At 38.5% G+C, this 21881-nt stretch overlaps 1 protein-coding gene across 5 annotated transcripts in view; it reads left to right on the forward strand.

The window, feature by feature from the left end:
- The window catches only part of LOC124804441 (ubiquitin-protein ligase E3C), a 226378-nt gene extending 222451 nt beyond the window's left edge, over positions 1–3927 (forward strand). For all 5 annotated transcript variants that reach the window (XM_047264752.1, XM_047264754.1, XM_047264755.1 and 2 more), the window contains exon 17: positions 3680–3927. In XM_047264752.1, the coding sequence (XP_047120708.1) occupies positions 3680–3847 (168 nt within the window). In that variant the 3' untranslated portion in view covers positions 3848–3927. The remainder of the gene's footprint in view (positions 1–3679) is intronic.
- The last annotated feature ends 17954 nt before the right edge of the window (positions 3928–21881 follow it).

Consider the following 21881-nt stretch of genomic DNA (forward strand, 5'->3'; position numbering starts at 1 on the left):
CGCGGCACTTTGCCACTCCCAACTCCCCACCACAACGGCCAACCACAAAAAGACCCCGTTTTCCCGCTCATATCCACAGTCCTGAGTCGGGTCACATGACACCACACTAGTCAAAATAATCCCTTAACATGGCCACAATTCGTTTACAGCATTTTATAATATTTAAATACTTAAATCTAAATGCATTATATAATTTTACACATTTATCACCACACTTTTATAATTCGTTGCAATTAATAGAAAACCAAAACACTATGCAACGAAAATACAATGCCCGTCAAAACACAAAACAAGTATTTTCCGGTCTATTTTGCCCAGCATATTATCTCTGTTGCCTTACAGTAACAACAGTTGTGAATTTGAATTTGACTGTGATTCTAATTTCTAATACAACGAGGCTTGTTTCAAAAAATGGCAAAGTGAGTTTGCCAGATGATAGTTTCATCATTAGGAAACAAGTCCTTCTAAGTGATGGTTCCTGTTGTAAAGTATATGATGACTATGATTGATTTTTTGTTTGCATTCCAATCTTGCTCTCGACTGACCAATGCTGCTTTATTTTGTCCATTGATCTTTTCAGATTATGAGAAATCTTTGAAATCCATATGATAACATCAGTCACTGTTTGGAAGAACAGGCCTCACTGTCTCCCCTAAACTTTTTTCAATGGTGAAATACAAATTACAATGAACTACCTCTGATTTTCAGATACTATTTGTCTTTTATCATCATCATCATCATCATCTTCTATAAGCCATGCCATCTAGTGCTGTTTTCCCACCATCTTTCTGCATTCACTCTGGTCCAGTCCTGTGGTAAACTACTCTACACCTTTCACCCATCTATTCCTTGCTCTTCCTCTTGGTCATTTCCTTTGCCTCTCCATTTCATGTATCTTCTTGGGAAACCTCGTTTTCCATTCTCTTTAAGTGCCCATTCTATATTAGCCTTAATGTTTGTATCCCACTCCACAAAGGTCCCTCTTTCACTGCTTCCCTTACTGCTTCATTCCTCGCCCTCTCTTTTCTTGTTTCTCCCATCTTACTTTCAGGAAACTTCATTTTACTTACCTATAATCTGCTTACAGATCTTTTCATCATCACCCATGTTTCAGAACATAGGTCAGCACTGGGATAAAGAAACTTCCCATATAATTCTACTTTGCTTCTTTGTGGGAGGTCTTTGCTCCATGCCAGGCTCCTAACACCTTGCAGGAATGATTCTGCCTGTCTGCCATGTTCACTGATCTCTTGCTCATTTGGTCCAATTTCCTGTATCACACTTTCCAAGTACCTGACACTTTCCATCTTCTTCAATTGTTCACCTTCAATCCTTATTCCGATAGTTGGTCCTATCTTTTTTTCTAGTTGTAACCACAATCTCATATTTGTTTACATTAAATTTCATACTCTGCCGTCTTAACCATTTTTTCTGAAGCATCCAGTTATTCCTGAATCTCCTCCACCCTGTTTCCATAGACCATCAAGTCAGCCACAAACACCATTGCTTTCATCTTGCCTTCTCCAGTTTTTTCTGTCATCTTAGTCATTATCTCATCCAAGACCACAGTGAAGAGGTGAGGTGACAATGTCCTGCTCCGTTTCATACCCTTTATTTTCCTGGAATCAATCCAGCCTTTCATTTCCCATTTCCACACAACTCGGAGTTCCACAGTACATCTTCCCCAACTCTGCTTCTTGTCCTTCCCCCCCCCCCCCCCTCCCCCCATCGTCCCCTTCTACTCTAGTGCTTCCCCGACCTTTCTTCTACAGACATATCAAATGCTTTTTCTATTCTGAGAAAGACCATCACAAGGTCTTCCCCAAATTCATAGTGGTGTGCCTGGTGCTGTGTCAATCAGATATGAGCTCCCAGGTCTGAAGCCATGCTGTTCCTCTCTCAATTTGTTTCACCCTTTGTTTGGTTTCTGTTCTCGAGGACCTTTTCATATACCTTGGCACAGTGTGACTCCCCTGCAGTTTCTACAAACCTTCCTACTTTCATTCTTGAATACATGCCAATTTTTCTGAAGACCAACAAACATCTCTTGCTGCCGTCACCATTTCGACACTTACTTTGTCCGTACCTGGTATCTTTTCCCCTTTCATCTTTTTTTTTTTTTTTTTTTTTTTTTTTTTTTTTTTTTTTTTTTTTTTTTTTTAGGTCTGTTATCCTTATTTCCAAGCCCGTTCGGATTTTGCAAGTGCTCAAAGTATTCCTTCCACACTATCTTCAGTGTCTCTTTGTTATTAACCTCTTAATCATTTCTTTATATCGTTGTTGAACCCGCTCTCAAACCTTTCACATTTTACCATTTCATATAGTACTTTCTTCTCTCCTTTCCACTGTCTTATTTGCTTCTTTCTTATTTCTTTTTATACTTCTCCCTCGCTAATTCGGTCCTTTCTCAGAACCACTATCTGAAGGCTTTGTTCTTTCTTCCTACAACCTCGACTCTTTCATTCCACCATGTCTCCTTCCATCATTATCTGTCACTTTTCTTTCCACATACAGCTACTGCAGTTTCTACCATATCACTTTTAAATTGTCCTCATTGTTTTTGTCCTGTTCTTTTTTTTTTTTTTTTTTTTTTTTTTTTCTTTATAATGTTGTCTTGTGTACTGTTTTTCATATGTGCACCAAAGCAGTTGTTTTAGTTGGAATTTGTGCATAATATTTTACTTTGTTTTCTGATAATATACTGTGTATTATTTCTCAAGTCAACGTCCCTTTTCTCAACACATAGTAATCATACTGGGATGAATGCGGTATCATCAGACAGCCTTTCAGCTGGCTTCTGACACTGCATATCAATGATCAATGTTGCACTGAAACTTATTATTTATTGAAAATTTGAACTATCATATACAAAAGGGCATCACAGGCACCCAACTTGATACCAATATTTTGCAGAACTAACTTATTAATCACAAGTAAGAGACCCCCTTTTTTGTATTATGTTATTGCAAATACCATTTTATTTGTTTTAACGTACTTATTAACTGGTTGATTTGTATACAGACTTGTCATAAATAATAACTGTGATCACTGCAGTAGTCCATTCTCTCTGTCAGTATGACAAGTTGAATTTTCTAAATGAATATACTTTCCAAAACAACAAACATATTTACCAAAGATAAATTGCCAAACATTCATATGTTTTGAAAACATATGGGTGTTTGGCAATGTTCCTTTGGTAAATATTTGACTGGCCACTGTCTCATATCCATGATGGACAACAGGGAACAAACATATTTGACACTGTTGCATTGAATTGTGATTTATCTATTGCTACTACAGCTTTACGTGCTTCCATAAAATACTCTCTTCTGTCAAATATCATTTACACTGGGATAGTGTAATGCTCTGTAAAGAACTTTGTTCAAAATTACATGCACAAAAATGTATTTACAAAGATTTGTCATAAATTCATAATTATTATTGCACATCATTTGGTCCATTTTTAAAGATGGTTTCTGTTAATTCACACAATTATCCTAATCCCACTGACTACACTCATTCCAAGTGGGTCATTATTTAAAACTATGGAAGTGCAAACGTTTTGCAAGGGTCACGTGGTTGTCTCTAAATTTTAGCAATCTAAAACAAAAAATTGCGTTGATTACTTGTTAGTTTTCTCAGGCCTTGATCAGTGCAAAACTATTCTGTTTTCTTACAGGAGCTGGAGCCTCCTTTCTGTGTGCAGCATGCAGGAAGTTCAGATCGCCTTCCAACAGCAAGTACTTGTATGAATTTACTTAAGCTGCCAGAGTTTCCAGATGTCAACACATTACGTGATAAACTTTTGTACGCAATTCAAGCAGGTGCTGGGTTTGAGCTTAGTTAAATTGTCCTTTATTTTGTAAGTTACATGTGCAAGAAAATGAATAATGTATTTGTGTACAACATTAAAGATTGTGTAGCAGACAATAAGTTGTTCCTCATTAAGAAATCCAGTGTACTTATTGCTGGGCCATTACATATCACATTGGTGTGAAATTTTAGTCACAGGACAAAAGTGGTCTCTCCACAGAGTTGGAAGATGGTCCATATTTAAGTGCACAATGTATTTGTTACATTGAGATCATACAATTGCTTGCAGAAATTTTTTTCTGACTAATAAAATTTTAATGCTTATCCACAATGGAAGCAACTATGTTAAGTCTTCACAGTATGTCATAAAGATTAAATGGTGGCTGGTCCTGCCTACATGTTAATGTTGCGTTTTCTGGTGTAAGTGGGGAGTTTGATGACTGTTCTGTTACAATTTATGTGACATACACAACTGTAAAAACTTTTTTATGAGTGCATTTAAGTTATCAACCCAGTGTGTGTATTAAATGTTTATGTTCTACACATTTATGGTCAATATTGTGAACATCATTTGCTTTTCTCATTGCTATAAACTATAAAAAAAAATGTATCTATTTACATTAGTCACGTTTTTGTTTCTTTTGCAATTTTACCTTTTTGTTATAGCAAGTTATAGCCCTTTGTAATTTTATGAACTACTGTACTCACAGACAGAGTGTTTACAAATGAACTTCATTTTGATACTGCTTGTGTATGAAGATTGAGTGTGCTGCAGGAAAGTTTTCCTAGCCATTTTAACAGTAGTTGCACTTTTTACTATACGGAGAAGACTGGAATCTATTTTCTATTAAATTAATACCAAAATTATAGTAGGTGTGTAGTAAAACTGGAAGTCTGCTCCACATTCTTGATTAAATGTTACTCACTTACATATAAATTAATACACATCTTTCCTGTTCATCAAAGACTGAATATCACAAGGAGACATACATAGATGAAAATCATATTATGTTTCTTTCACTGGAGTATGGAACTTTTTAAAAAGAAAGATGCAGTCTTTGACAAAAAAGGGGCAATCTTGTATGTTTATGAAGCATTTGGCACTTGTTTGACTTTATTTCATGCGCTTTCTATGTTTGATGAAAACAGTAGTCACAGTCTTGGAGTACTGACTGGCATGTACCATATATAATTTATATGTGTGTAGAACAAGTAGTGTATTTGAGTACATTATTACTCTACCATATTTGTTGTGTCAAAATGTAAAGAAGGTGTTGTACAAAGTTGTGTGGACAGCAGCAGTGCTATGTACCAGGGTATGCTCAACAAGAAGTGTCTGATTTTAATACGGATACCTTTTTAAAACTAGCAGGTTGTATATGTTTGTATATTGTTAATGTCTTTTTGAAATGTCGTGTGATTATGTATGAATGTAAGCATGTTTGTATCTGATGATGTAAAGCTTGTGTTTGATTTGGAAACTTATTTAATGTAATATATAAAATATAATATTTTCACATATCTACAGTTTGCCAGACTGTGGTCTGTGCAGTTAGTACTTCTTCAGATGTTTCTGCTGTGAATTAGACAATTTTACTAATAAAATACTGTTTTGTTACCTTGGTTTTGGCAGTAAAGAATCTCTTCACGCTGTCTACAATTATTAAGAAGGGGACAGACACAAAACAGAAAGCACTTGCAGGTGGAACTCAGTGTTATTACTTTCTTTGTCTGCAAATTTCATGTTGCATAAGCTGTTGTTTTTTGTCCTTAGTATACACTCAACAGTGAGAGGTGCCCTTGCTTTCATTTGAGCCTTCTAAGTGGAGAGAGGAGATCTTTGATAATATAGAATTTAAATATTTCCTCTTATTTCCCAGTACTGGTATGTGATGCCTTTGAGAAGGCATTTACATTTTAACTTTCATTATTGGCACCTATTATGAAATTAAATTTGTCAGTAATTATGGCTTAAGTATCCATTTTTCAGTATGCTGTTTCTACTAATTAACATGCACATCTAAAAGTGGTCAATGACATCATAATACATTTGCACATAATACTCCATAGATACTGTAGGTTCCAGTAGGATGAATTTCAAGGAACTGGAATGTATTCTGATGCGTCAGTCACTACTGTGATTTCTCCAGTACTGGGAGACTGAAGTTAGGTGAAATCAAAATAAGTGGAACCTATATGGTCTAGACGTACTTATGGATGGGTATACATCTGCAAGTTTTAAAACCTACTGATTGAAGAAGAAACACTTGCTAATCTTTGATTCGTGGTCTCACACACACACACACACACACACACACACACACACTTTGTTGACATTGGAATTTGTACTTACAAAAACAATGTACAGCTTCCAACCCCTGGATTTTATTTCCCTCCATATAAAACAAGTAATCATCCCACTTGTAGCAGTTTTCTTGGGGTTACCACTTTCAAGAATCACCAACATGATTTTCTGTAGCCTCCATTGCCTTATCAATAACACATTAGTCTGTTATCTGGAAGCTGAAAAATCTTATTGTTTGCTTTTAAAAAAATGTACACTAAACAATTTTAGTTTCACTTTTTCACACATTTTGTTATCCTCAAGGACATTATTGTTAGGAAGCTGACCAGTTTTTGAACTTCAGAAAATTTTTAGCACTTACTATCAGGTCAGTGCTCAAAAATGGCCATGATTTCATTGGCAAAATTACTCAGAGAAATTGTAAAATTAGTGAAGCACAAGTTAATGAAACATTGTCCGATAATCAGTACTAGCCTCAACACATCGCTAACCAAATATTTAAGTTGGCAGGAAACACAGTTCATATTTACACTAAATGTCACAGTCCACATACAGTACTGCCTTGTAGTTAATACATCAGGTAAAAGTACACTGCAATAATTTACTGAACTCAGTCACTAATGAAAGTCACCACTCTCAACAACAGCTCTTTCAAATGAAAATGACAGTCCAAGTCTCTTACCAACCACAAACACAATTGAGACAAACTACTCATTAATTTGAGTTACAGGAATCAAACAAAAGTTTTTAGGCGGCAAAATTGAGTTTTTGCACATACTGATATACATATTTATGCGAACAGTTAGCTTGACCAGGACTGGGTGCATACTGCTGATTTTGAGTGACATCTGACCATTCGAAGACTGGTGTATGAACAACTTCTTATTTCAGAAACTCCGCAATTATTTAAAAAATGGTTAGATTAAATTTTGCTACTCAGAATGGACGAATAAGTATTGATAAAAATTGGGTTTACAAAAAAATTGTAATATAGGAATTTAGAAAAGTTTATGGAAACATTTTATGCATCTGCTTTGGGAACACCTTACTTAAGAGTACAAGTATTGTATTGAAAATTACACAAAAATCTTAATTAATGACCTAATCAGTAAATCAAGTATGTCTACTGCTGCATAAAAATCATGTTAACAAAAGTACAGCAGCAAAGGTTGGAATTTAACAAGCACTGAGGCAAAATTCCCAATGGAAAATGTAGCTATTTCTGAAACTGAATATTAACTATCTCATAAATTAGTTAGTTTCAAAGTATTCGGAATATGGTATGCTATTTGAAATTGAACTACCAGCCTTTATAAATAGTGTCGGTATGCTCTGAAATATATGTCAGTCCACTTTTTTTCCCCTTTTTATGTTACCTTAGGATTTCCAATTAGGTGCCATTTCTAATTAACTGATTTCCCAGTAAAACTAAGTGCTGCATTAGAACCAGCACCTTAAAAACATTACCTTGAATAATGAATTTACGTGGAAAACAGTTTAGTTGATATTTTTAAATATTCAAACATTCCCACATGTACACTATTTAGAAACTGTAAGATACTGCATGTGATTCACAATTCATAAAAGTTCCTATTGGCAACCATCACTTGTCACAGGTAGGAAAAAATTCAGAACATAGAGTTGGCTATATTGACAAACATCCCAGACAGTCTAGCCAGTCTCGGGGCGTAGAAAAAAAAGCTCGTCTTCCACCTTTTTTTTAATTTATTTACTGACGCAGACGTTCTGGCGCCAGTATTTATCTTTGTGCCTGCAAAGCATGCCTGTGTAGCGCTACATATATTCGACGGCAGAAGTTAAATGTGGCGGCACCTACCAACATTTTTCAGAACTTCCGCTTTGCTCTCGATTCTAAGCCACAGGCGGTTTTTTGGATTACAAAAACCGGAAAAAAAGTGCGGCTAAGATTCAAGTAAATACAGTAGTTAGTGTAAAAGCTTCCTCGGCATGCTTGATCCATCACGGGAAGAGGTGTTGTGCATCATGGTGTTGTTTACTGTTAATATTCTGAGAGCATATGATGCTAGAAGAGTCACTCAATGTATTGCTTCCTTCTAAATATACCTCATGAAAAGTGCATGAAGATAAAATTAGATAGATTCAATCTTGTAGAAAGATTTGTTAAGTTATTCTTACTGCATATCATTTGTGACTGAGCTAGAAAAAGGGGAAGTGACAGTGGTACCTTTCATCATAAACCACAAGGTGGCTTGCTGAAAATATATGTACATTTAATCACTCCATTCAGCCATGGTCGCAAATGCGCTAGAGTATTCATCAAACCATCTGTGTGCATCGAATTAGCAGTCCTATTGAATCATAAATCTCCATAAGGGCATTGTAATGCCATAGAGGGATGCAGATAATTTGCAAGTGTTTCCACGTGGCATGCACTTTTTACTGCAGCCATACAAGAGGCTTAATTGTGACCATATGAATACAGCTGAGATCATAACTGAACAACAGCTTGCTTCAGCTGAGCATTGTTTGTCAAGCAAGACTCATAGCTTTATGAGTTATGCACCTCACTCATGAGCACCCATCACTTGATTCAGCTGAAACCAGAGTTCATTGGACCACACTAATGCCAGCAATGTTCATGGGCCGATGCCAGTTGTTAAACTGTGTGTCAAGGTGTCAGTCAAGGGAAACGAGTAGGGTATCAGCTGCTGAATCGTACGCAGTGCATTTGTACAGTTGTGGTAGAAATACAAGGATTGAATTAAAATATAGAAACACAATGAGAAATGCGTACTTCAACGTAATTGCAGATGGTAGCCAAGACTGCAGGTTGTATTGTTGCATTTAATTATGAATGGCACTTCTACCATGTCCTCAATACATTGCAGGTGTCAGTCATTGTTTGATCATGTTGGGTGTAGTTTTGAGTGCATTATGTCAGAGCTAAGTGGCTTTGAATGTGGCCAAATTGTTTGTGCTCATATAGTGGTTGCTTCTGTAAGTGAGGTAGCTGAAGTTTTTGATGTTTCAAGAGGCACTGTATTGAAAATTTATACCACATACAGGGAAAGCGGAAGAACATTATCTGTTAAGTCAGTGCAGATGAAAGTGTGTGTTGAGTGGTGGTGATGGACTGTCACACAAGAGGGTTGTGAAGACATATGAGGACAACAGCTGCTAAAGCCGCAACAGAACTGAATGTCACACACCAAAACAACGTTAATGGAGCTTCATAAGCTGGGAGTTGCAAGGTGAGCTGGAATTCCAAAGTCACTCATCAGTGATGCAAATGTCCATAACAGGAAAAAGTGGTACCAAAGCCTTAAAACCTGGACTGTGAAGCAGTGGAAGAAACTCATTTGGTTGCACACTGTTTCCAACTTCTGGCTGAGTTTGTCTCAAGTGTGAAATGTGGTGGGAATTCAGTGGTAATTTGGGCAGCCATATTGTGGTATTCCATGGGCCCCATAGTTACTATACAAGGTCTCATTACTGCCAAGGATTATGTGGCCATTTTGGCCGATCAAGTGTATTCCGTGGTACAGTCTTTGTTCCTCAAATGTGAAGGGTGTTTCAAGATGACTGGGCCAGTGTTCACACAGCTCACATCATCCAGGACTGGTTTCATCGCACTTATGCACCGTCCTAATAATTCACGCATCGAATGATATGTAAAACTGAGTTAATGTTTTTTGAAAGTGATGTATGATAATTATAAACCTTGCAATATATTTGTAACACTTGCAGATGGCAATATAACTTTGCTGAAACTAGTAATCACGATATGACATCTACAGTGTGGGCAATAAAACTTCTATTTTGGAAGTTTTTTTAATGTTAATGTAAAAAATGTTACGAGATTATAACCAGAGAATAGCCTTTGATGGACTTGACATGGGAAAGTAATGTGAAGTACTGTTAGATTAAAGAGATGTGGAAAGTCATTATTGAAGTTACAAATTGGCTCAAAAGAATAGGGAAATAAAAACTTGTGGTTATCATAGTATACCACTGAGATAACTTAGTGTATTGGACAATCAGGTCTCAAAAAAGTCACATCCGTCAGAAGACTGCTTTGATGAAAAAGTTTAGCATGATATTTAGTGAGTCATTGGTATTCCACTCAGATTAGAATTTAAGTTTATGGTAGTGCCGAGTGAATTTTTCAGTAAGGAAGTGTCTGACTACAATATCAAGAATTGTGTGGGATTAGAGGGTGATATGGATGAAACAGGCAAATTCTTGCTTCAGCCATTACAACTGGTGACCAACACACCCTAATGCTAACATACATCAGGTGACGTTATCACATAATGCTCTGAAACTTACCGGTACATAGCCAACAATACCAAACATTTTTCTTCGTATCATTGCTTGTCTTGCCTGGTCATTAGATTGAACTCAAAACATTCTAACACATTTAACTAGTTTTGTTGGCACATACTGAAATACCAATGAAGATTCCACTCCCAATTCTTTAGCATAGAATGTTAAATGCATATATTTCTCATCTCGATCACTGATGAGTCATTGTGGATCTTTTATGTTGTTACAGTTGATTGAAGATATGGACTGAAGGGAGTTGAGGATAGCTTGTGCTGACAAACAGGTATTTTTCAAATAAGCCACCAATGAAGGAACTGAGATTAAAATTCTCTTGCAGTTGCTGCATCAACAGCAGCATCTGTCATCATTTCATTAGAGAATATGGGTCTAACACTAGTAGAATCTGAATCAACTACCACTAGGGTGAACATTGTTACAACAATGTCCATTAGTGACCTGAGCTATAGAAATCACTTGCTCTAAGTATTTCTAAACTATGTTGAATTAATTGGTACTTGAATTGTAATTATGTCTGAAAAATAGCCCACGCTCAAAGAGAAGCATGTCAAGAAGCACATGCCAGCATCAAACTTGCCGAAGTAAAATAGGTTTGCCTGCTGAAGCCAGTAAATGTGTGAATGTGAAGACTTGTCCCAAAGTAATTGAGCAAAGTATAAACATCAAGTTTTACTACAAATTACAAAATAACTGCAGTGATGACACCCATTTGTAGCATGAGCACAAACTACAGAAACCAAGAGCAGAAAATGTGTTTCATGATTAGCTCAAATGCTTTTTGGATGACAAGGAAATGGATGATGAAACACCAGTTTTAGGCTGGCTCTCAGCAAGTAAAACAATTGACACAGTTTAGAATGTGTGAGAGATCCTGGCAGAAAACATGACAGTCTCTGGTTAGCAGGAGAAACTTGTCTAGGTAAGGACAGTACAAACACTATCATTCACACTGATTGGTGAGCAAAAGAACTGCACCAAATTTCATGACACATATAACAGACTAACAAACAGAAGGCTATCAGAAGAAAAGTGCTTGAGATTTTGAAAATTTTGCTGACATGTTTCACAAAGAGTAATCTTTTTTTTTTTTTTTTTTTTTTTTTTTTTTTTTTTTTTTTTTTTCAGATTATCTGACTAGGAGATGAGACTTGATACTACCAGTACCACCTGAGTGCAAGTGGTAAACACTGAAGTGGTGTTACGAAATTGTTGTTGTTGTGTCTGGGCCATTTAGCCAGAGTTCTACAGAACTGAAAAATGGAGTCTACCAGCATGGCAAAGTCCACCCACAACCAGGAATCTGTATGTGTAACTTCTTGGATAAGCACCCTGCAGCTGCTCTAGAATATCCAGAATACTTCTCAGCCTTGGCCAATGAAGAATAACTTGAGAGGGCCAAAATTTGCAAATACACTGAATACCTAAAGATATGTGACATCAGTTACTCTCTGTCACTAAAGAGGGCTAAACCAGTTTTTCAGCGACTTTATGAACACTGCCAAAAGAGTACATTGGTGTACTGAGCTTACAATATTGTTAATTGAGGAAGGATAGTTTGCATGAGATTTGTACACACTATTTTTGATATCAGGTAATGTGAATATGAATTCTTGCTATGTTCACATTTTAGTAGTTTTTGTAATTGGTTAATTAAATGAGAAAAAACTTTGTGAATGGAGGGTACTACATTTCCAGAAGTTTTTAGGACCTAAAGACACTATACATTTTCTGTTGCAAGGACAATAGCAGTGAATGGCAAAATAGTTTTGAATTTTACAACACATGGGAAATAGCAGCCAGGGATTGCAAGGAACATCATCAGATGCACTCAGTGTGTGTGCCTCAGGGCATCATTCAAGATAATTCTACAGGATTTCCCAGCGAGGCATTTAATGTTGATTAACTAGGTTTCTGCCTGCTACTCGCATCTTTCCTTAATGATATTTCAACCGTGTGACTCACAGTCTTCTTCAGGTGCTGTCTGATACTGATTCCAGTGTGGAACGAGTCCAGTATTTATGCCTGCGTTGTGTGAGGCATTCCCTCTGCAGTCCGTGCTCTGTTTGTGGTGTGCGCCGACCAATAGCAGCAGCTGTAGCGTTCTCTTCTAGCTGCTGCAGTCCCGAATGCTGTGCATGTTCTTTGTGGATATTACATTTATGTCCTCCTGTGTATTAGGACATACTATTACCATAGTGTGCCATGTTAGGCATTCTGTCTTAAGTCTTTGCCCCCCCCCCCCCCCCAAGGAATGTCTGCAGTGTTATTTTCAATGGTGTTCACCTTGCCGCTCGAGACTTGGAAGAACATCCTCAGATATTGTGTCTTTTGTCTGAGGTACCATTTCATGTGAGTCCTTTGTTACAGGTACTGGGCTGTTATCTCTAATTTCATCTTCATACTTGTGTTCCTTGGGGTCTTGATGTTGCCTCCACTGTGTCTTCAGAAGATAGAGTGCCAGGTTGCAAGCCAAGCTCAGCAGGAAACCGGTGTCCCGGCTAATGAGATTATCTGCGACCTTAATCTCAATAGATTTGCTGTCCCAGTATCTCAATGTTTGTGTGAAAATCTTGACATCATTATAGTTCATAGAATGAATGAGTTCTAAACAATGCTTGGCAATCGCTCTCACTCTCATATAATACTTTCCCCTATTTGGAGAAGTGGGTGGCGGAGTTTGTAGTATTTCGGTTTTTACTCCACATGTTTACTTCTGTGTGTGGTTACTTCTGTAATTTTTGGGTGTCTGCGTAATGTGATGAATGTTCTGTGTGTCCGGTACTTGCCTGTGGTTGGCGAGATGATTGATAAGGGGGAGGGAGGAGGATTAGGCATCGAAGATAGTCTTGAGTGTTTGTGCATGTTGCAGGACATATCATACCAATCTAGGGAGTGGATGAGGACGTTTCCTGATCTGGAAGAGCTCTGCTCTCATAGAAGTCCGTTGCCAGATCTTGGAAACACTCTTTCAGGAATGGGATTTCAGCACCAGCGTGCGGATCACTGGTAGGGAATCCAAGGGGTAGATGCAGTGCCCTCCTGAGGGCGCAGTTCTGCAGCCTCTGGAGTTTGTCCAGGTGCTGCTTTGCGGCATATCCCAAGACAGGGCTTGCATATTCCATTACTGGCTGTATCAGGGCCTGATATATATTAACACCTACAGAGTGGGAGAGGGAGCTGGTTGAGTTGTGGACTGGGTGTAGGATGGATATTCTGGCTCAGACCCTGTGAACCTCATCTATGTGGGGTTTCCACGTAAGACAAGTGTCCAAGGTACTTGGCGGTTCTGCACCAGGGGAATTGGGTTCCGTTTAGGTGAAGGTGGGGGGGGGGGGGGGGTGCGTGCGTTGAGGAAGTCAAAACCTCCAGTTGATCAGCATATCCTGTGTCTTTTCAGAGTTGATGATAATGTGCCAGTGACAGGTCCGAGTTTTTCTGTGTCACCTAAAACCCTTTGTAGCCTATGGATGGCCAGGTCCTTGTTCGTATTTCGTGTGTAGAAGGCTGTGTCATCTGCGTACTGTGCAGTGTGCACCAGGGGGGCTGTTGGTGTGTCCAAAGTGTACAGACTACAAAACGGGCCCCAGGACCAATCCCTGTGGCACCCCAGCAGGAATACGCCTTTTGGTGAAGGTGGCGGTTTCTACTTTGATAGAGAAAGCCCTATCCGTGAGATAGCTTTTGATCTGCTTAACTATGCTCCCGGGGAACACTTGTGTGTACAACTTGTAGAGTAGCCCTCTATGCTATATTGAGTTGAAAGCTTTGGCTACATCTAGTAGCACTATCCCGCAGTAGCCTCTATGTTTGAAGCCCTCTGTGGCTGCTTAAAGCACCCTCATGATCTGTTGTGGGGCAGAGTGGTTCTGCTGGAATCCGAATTGGAAATCCGGCAGAAGTTGCTCTCTGGTAATATGTTCCTGTATGGGTATTACCAGGAGTCGCTCATAGATCTTGCTGAGAGTTGACAAGAGGCTAATCAGCCTATAGTGCTGCGGGAATAGCGGGTATTTCCTTGGTTTGTGTATCGCAACCACTTCCACATGTTTCCAGCACACTGGGAACAAGTAATCTCATTGAAGACGTTTGCGAGGTGTGTGATCGCCAAGGGTGTTTTTAACTAACTGATTGGTGACATTGTCATGTCCTGGCGCCTTTTTTGTGGGGAGGATCCGAAAAGTGTGGGTTTGTCCTCTGGGTCATCCTCACCATTGAGGAAGACAGCCAAATGACGACGGACTACATCTTCATGTTCTTCTTTCTGGGGTTCTGCTGCTTGGTTGCCTGTCTGAGTCACCAAAGATACACCAGGCTGCAGATCTGAAACGAAACTCATGTTTAAATATCAAATCTGCTGAAACTGATTGGAGCTCAGGCAAGTAAAGTAAAATAATTTCTTGTAAGAAACTGATATATAAATGCTCTTGATTCTTCATTAACATTTCTATAGACCATATGAAACGTTAAATTTGCTTGTCTGAACTAAACACAGTATCGCTACAGCGCCGTATGCCGAGTCCGTGATGGATCAATAAATATCAGGGTGACATGATAGGGAAAACTGCACAGGTGCGTCTGTAGGTACCGTTCTAACTGCACGCGTGTGGCACGTCGAAATATTCAGATCTTTTCTTTTTCCAGTGATGTCTATTACTGAATGATTAAACCAAGGCACGGTGACAGCTGCAGGTTCTATTCAGTAAGAGCTATAATCTTACGCTACAGTTTTAACAATTGCTACACTTATGAGGCTGTGTAACTCATGGCGTGCAAATTACCCAGACTTGATTCATTCAGTATTTGAGAATGAGACCACTTACTGACCTCCGACAAACTTTACACATAACTTCAGATCTTTACGAAAGTTTTTCTCGTTGATTCCCTCCACCAAATAATGAAAGAAAAGAAAGTAACCGCCTACCACATCTTCGCTGTTCACAGAGCAAAGCTTAAGCATCAGGCATGACGTTTTAAATTATCACTTCTTTGCTACTAACTCTGTTGTTGTTGTTGTTGTGGTCTTCAGTCCTGAGACTGGTTTGATGCAGCTCTCCATGCTACTCTATACTGTGCAAGCTTTTTCATCTCCCAGTACCTACTGCAACCTACATCCTTCTGAATCTGCTTAGTGTATTCATCTCTTGGTCTCCCTCTACGATTTTTACCCTCCACGCTGCCCTCCAATACTAAATTGGTGATCCCTTGATGCCTCAGAACATGTCCTACCAGCCGATCCCTTCTTCTGGTCAAGTTGTGCCACAAACTTCTCTTCTCCCCAATCCTATTCAATACTTCCTCATTAGTTATGTGATCTACCCATCTAATCTTCAGCATTCTTCTGTAGCACCACATTTCGAAAGCTTCTATTCTCTTCTTGTCCAAACTATTTATCGTCCATGTTTCACTTCCATACATGGCTACACTCCATACGAATACTTTCAGAAATGACTTCCTGACACTTAAATCAATACTGGATGTTAACAAATTTCTCTTCTTCAGAAACGCTTTCCTTGCCATTGCCAGCCTACATTTTATATCCTCTCTACTTCGACCATCATCAGTTATTTTGCTCCCCAAATAGCAAAACTCCTTTACTACTTTAAGTGCCTCATTTCCTAATCTAATTCCCTCAGCATCACCCGACTTAATTAGACTACATTCCATTATCCTTGTTTTGCTTTTGTTGATGTTCATCTTATAGCCTCCTTTCAAGACACTATCCATTCCATTCAACTGCTCTTCCAAGTCCTTTGCTGTCTCTGACAGAATTACAATGTCATCGGCGAACCTCAAAGTTTTTATTTCTTCTCCATGAATTTTAATACCTACTCCGAATTTTTCTTTTGTTTCCTTTACTGCTTGCTCAATATACAGATTGAACAACATCGGGGAGAGGCTACAACCCTGTCTTACTCCCTTCCCAACCACTGCTTCCCTTTCATGTCCCTCAACTCTTATAACTGCCATCTGGTTTCTGTACAAATTGTAAATAGCCTTTCGCTCCCTGTATTTTACCCCTGCCACCTTTAGAATTTGAAAGAGAGTATTCCAGTCAACATTGTCAAAAGCTTTCTCTAAGTCTACAAATGCTGGAAACGTAGGTTTGCCTTTCCTTAATCTTTCTTCTAAGATAAGTCGTAAGGTCAGTATTGTCTCACGTGCTAACTCTATTAGCAACATATTTTACAGGCAGTATTCGCAGATATCACAGAATGTACGTGAAAAATTTTACCGATGTATGGCGCGTAGTTGAGGAGATCTGCGCCATAGACTTTGAGATACATGAAAAACCAGCTATTGCTTAAAACGGAGTGTTGCTTATCTGGGCTTTTATGCATTCAGTGTTTGAGATTGAGAACACTTAGCGATCTTCAACAGACTTCAGATGTGATTTCAAACTTTTGCCAAACTTATCGCGCGCTCGATGTATACCGGTTGCAAGTGATCTGGTAAGTTACCCTAATATTTAACGCATTACCTTATTTGTTAAGTAATGAGGTTTTTGTAGATGGTTTGTAGTTCGATTCTTTAACAAATCTGGGGTTTACTCATTGCCTCCAGTCGACAAGATGGGAAATAGTACACAGATTTTTCATAAATAAATATAGGCTGTATGGTGTTCTGTACTTACGTGAGATAGCCTACTTCGAGATAGAGTATTAAGGTTTACTTTTGAACTGACCTTGATTTAGCCCATTCTGCACTTGAGATATGTAGTGCAGGACTAACTTTTATTGCTGAGGTAGCTGCCACCCCTTTTCTAACGAAAATTTTACTCTCAGATCGCGCCATAAATACTCTTTGTCAACCAAAGATTTTGTTTTCAGTAGAACTGTTGTCAATGCCTTGTGACTTCTTTTGCAAAACAGATGCCACTGATAATGTATGGATGATATTTACTTGTTGATTCGCATATGATTTTAAGTCCGAAGCAGGACTGCATTCCAGCATGGGAACTGCTGCTAGTTTGTGGAGCATCTATGTTTCTGGTAAGCTTGTTACACAGAAATGACATTTATCTAACTTTCCCTCTTGTCTCGTAGCCCAGTAACAAAACTATATTTGGAAATAACATAATAGATTTTTGGCATTAGTTGCTATAAAATTATAAATCCAAGTGGTTTGGAACCTGATTTTTCGGCATTCTGAGTGGGTAAACTGAAGCTAAAGTGTTCATCTTTGGCACACTGGACAAAAGGTGTCATAATTTCACTTAAAGGAAAAAATCTTTGCATTTCGCACATTTCTTTACATGTATAAATCGAATTTTGGATTTTCATTTGTGAGAGACAACATGTGGCAGAGAGATCCATTTCGATATTCTACAGTGTGTTGTTTTACTGTTCATCTCGTTTTCCCATTATTTTTTATTAAGTGTATTGAGGCTTCTTTGTTTCATGATATGTTGTGTATTTTCGAACGTTTCGTAGTGCTACACAAAATTCGCATCGTACCGTATCGACAATTGTAAACAACATTGCGCTTCTTAGAAGTTTTTACAACAGTAGCCCTATCCACGTCATTGCCTCCCAGTTTCAGTAAAGAATGATAAAATGTATGTTTTTGAGTATTTTCAGAATGTTATGTGTGTTGTGTGCAACATTTTTCGTAGTAAATCTACAGTTGTGAAGCAACATTGATTAGTGCAACATTTTTCGCTTTACCCTCTCGTTGACCTGTTTCTTCCAAGTCTGCACTGGAAATTTTAAGACCATGATGTAAACTTAGTTCTTACAAAATCGACTGCTTTGGTCTAATATAGTGTTTTGCGAGTATTATAACCGTCATGTCGTGTTCCAGTGAGTTTCCCCCTTCAACAGTAGTGTACATACTCCATTGTCCACTTTTGTCGCACATTAACCCTCATTTAGACAAGTTACGCCAGTCTGTTACGGAGCATAGCCTAGACAAAAGCACAAGACATCGAATTTGCTTCAAAGAATCGGTAATTTTGACTCAGGATCCTCTCTTGTTCCATTAGAAACTACTGCCTTGAATGTATTAGCAAATCTTAAAGAAGAACTTGCAATGCTTGTTGCGTAACAGGTTCTCAGTTTAACAGAGAATTAGTGTGGTTAATTTAAAATAATCTCTTTAGTTTACAGATAAATATTGCACAAGCCACATTACAGCCCCCACTGTTAATATGTTATGGGGTATGAGGTGAATCAGTTGTTTTAACGGAGACGGACGTTAACATCTCAATGTTGCCTAGAGAATTATTTCACAGCTGAAGTAGTTGTTATTCGCTGCCCGCTATAAGTCACTCATTGGAAGATGCTCGAACTGAGCGAGTTGGACGAAGTACCTCGATTCATGTATCAGAGATACCAGAGGCATCCTGTCCTCTCCAGTGGAAACTGTCTTGTCGTCAGAACGGCGGGTCCTACAAATCTTGTGTAAAGAGGTGGTTCTGTCAGGCTGCTTTATGCCAGAATAAGTTGTTGTCCTACAAGTTGGGCGCCAGAGATGCTGACGTCGGTTGTTTATTAAACTACTAGACTGTGAGTGACGAGTCAATGGTAGGTGTAGAGCCGCTGTATAGGAGAAGCAAGACCAGTTCTATACATGTCTCTCTTATCAACATTTTTGGGGTACTGTCTGAACTGAAAATGAGCAACACAACTCACATCGTATATAGTTCTCTAATTTATGCCACAGAAAATTTAAAGAAACTTAGACTAAGAAATAATGTTCATTAACACAATAAAAGAAATAGCTACATGATAGATTTACCATATTCACCACATTCTCACTCAAACAATTGCCAGAAACAAATCGTCAGAAACAACCCACTTGATTCTTTTACTCAAGTTTAAAAAGGTTTTAGAAGACTTGACTAAAAAGCATGAAGTTACCCAGTCGACGAATTTACGGAGAGCAGTTAAAAAGAATTGTACTTTTGAGTAGCAGTACTTATCAGTGAAACCGTAGCTGATTATCGTACAATTAAAATTATACATTTATATACATTTTAGCACGTATACTACTGTCCTATGTTGCTTCAAGTAACTACAAGTAATGGTAAACTGTAAATGTATGTAATTAATATGTAAATTATGTAATCAATATACTATTGTAATTAAGCATTTACGTATGTGTAAACAAGTGCTCCAGTAAACCACATTTAAGTGTTAATAAGTGTATTAATAACCTTTATTGCACTCCGCTTGTACAAACTTTTTTTACTCATTAATTACTTCATAGCAATTTATCTCGACTGTTACTGTTACACTGCTGGAAAGAAATTATGGCACCTTGAAAGATGTTGTCGATTTTGATCCAATCACACAATATCCTACCTGGGGGTGGTAGTTGTAGTGGTAATGATTTCAGTGTCATCCGCCAGCAGATGACATAGCCGCATAGCTACCAGAACGCCATCTATATCTACCCTTTAAAAGGCTCAGTGTGACGCAGACGTGTAGAGCAAGCAGGTACCATGACAAGAAGAAGCAATCGTGCTTCCTACAGCCAACTAAGCGAGTTTTAGAGGTGCGAAATTGTAACTTTTCGAGTGGCTGTATGGTTGTTTTGGAGAATTGGCACACAAGTTGGATGTGCCATGTCAGTGATGCAGGTAGCAGCAGAAACGTGAACGTTCTCAGACTCATAGATGAGGTTCTGGACGACCAAAGAACATACATGCTCACCAAGACAGTCGTATTGTGTGGGCTGCAGTGGTAGATCGTACCGTTTCCACAGAAAGGATAAGAGCTAATGAGACCCCTCAAGTGTCATCACGAACTGTTGCGAAGCAGTTACTAGCAGTGGGACTACGGTTACACACAACTGAAGCCAGTCTTCCAATCGCACCACAGTATCGATCTGAACGGCTTGACTGTTGCCATCAGAGGGTCACCTGGAGGATGGATTGACACGCCGTGGTCTTCAGCAATGAAAACAGATACTGCCTGCATGCAAATCATGATCGTTGCCACATATGGCATAGACCTAGTGAGTGCTGTCTCAAGCAGTGCGTTCATCCGAGACACACTGGTGCCTCCCTAGGCCTGATTTGATTTGATTTGATTTATTATTGGTCCTGTAGATCAAACAATTTGAACAGCAAAGCACATCATGATCTAGGACAAGTCAATTTGAAAATTATGTTAAGATGGTATATGATGAGAGATGACAGTAGTGGTACATATCTCACATAGCAGAATACGTACAGGATATATAGACAAAATATAAAAAAGGTGGTGTGTGATGAGAAATGACAGTGGTGCGTACTGCACATAGCAGAATAAATATAAGAGATACAGACAGAATAGGAGTAACAAACAATAATTAAATTATCTTACTAAGTAGAAATATCTACCAGTGAATATACAGCTTATTACAAGTAATTAAAATATTGTGGTACGTAGTTCACATAGCAGAATACATATGTGAGATACAGACAGAATATGAGTAACAAACAATAGTTAAATTATCTTACTAAGAAGAAATATCTACAAGTGAATATACAGCTTATTACAAGTAATTAAAATATTGTGGTACATAGTTCACACAGCATGATGTGGGGGTGCGATAAGCTGTAACTGTCGTTCACCTTTGGTGTTTTTAGTGGGAACTATGACGTGCTCGATATGTGCAGAATGTTGTGTGACCATTTCTTCTGTCATTCTTGCAGCAGGAAGGTTGATGTGCTGTTCCAACAGGGGAACGTTCGCCTAAGCACAATCATTGTAACGCAACGTGCTCTGCAAGATGTGCAGCAGCTTTCTTGGCCAGCACGATCACCAGACTTGTCTCTAGTGGAGCAGTTAATGGAACAAATCCACTCACAGCTCTTGCAGACCTACATGAATAGACTGAACAGGTTAGGCTGGTTGGTTTAAAGAGGGGGGAAGGGACCAAACTGCTAGGTCATCGGTCCCAAATAGGTCATGAATAACGTATCTCAAGATAGTATTCATCACCTTTACGATCGAATGCATGCCAGAGTCAGTGCCTACATCGCCACTCTTGGATCTACACTTCATGTTAGTATTGATGTTTCAAGATGCATTCGTACCTGATACCTCAGAAATGCTTGAGCTATTAATTTATAAACATAACTATTCCAGGTACTACATCTGCATTGTTTCTACAATATTTTGAATGAACTGGAAAACTCTCAATGGAGACTAATTTTTTTTTTCCAGCAATATAGGAGAGACCATTGTGCGTGGAGGGTAGTGAACCTAGGAACACACGATGTTTTGTAGTCGGTGTTTTGGTCTAATGACCAATTTTAAAATCATCTGAAGGAATGTACACATATACCGCGATGTGTACTTTCTGGCATTTTCGACTGTCTTTGTTGTTGTAGGACATGAGGATGTCTTTTGTGTCTCATTTGTAAACATTGAAAGCTCTACATATTTAAGCACTTTATAATGTACTAGCGAATCTGGCAGTGCTTCGTAATTGCTATATATATACAGGA

The sequence above is a fragment of the Schistocerca piceifrons genome, chromosome 1 (genome assembly GCF_021461385.2).
Source record: "Schistocerca piceifrons isolate TAMUIC-IGC-003096 chromosome 1, iqSchPice1.1, whole genome shotgun sequence".
NCBI lineage: Eukaryota > Metazoa > Arthropoda > Insecta > Orthoptera > Acrididae > Schistocerca > Schistocerca piceifrons.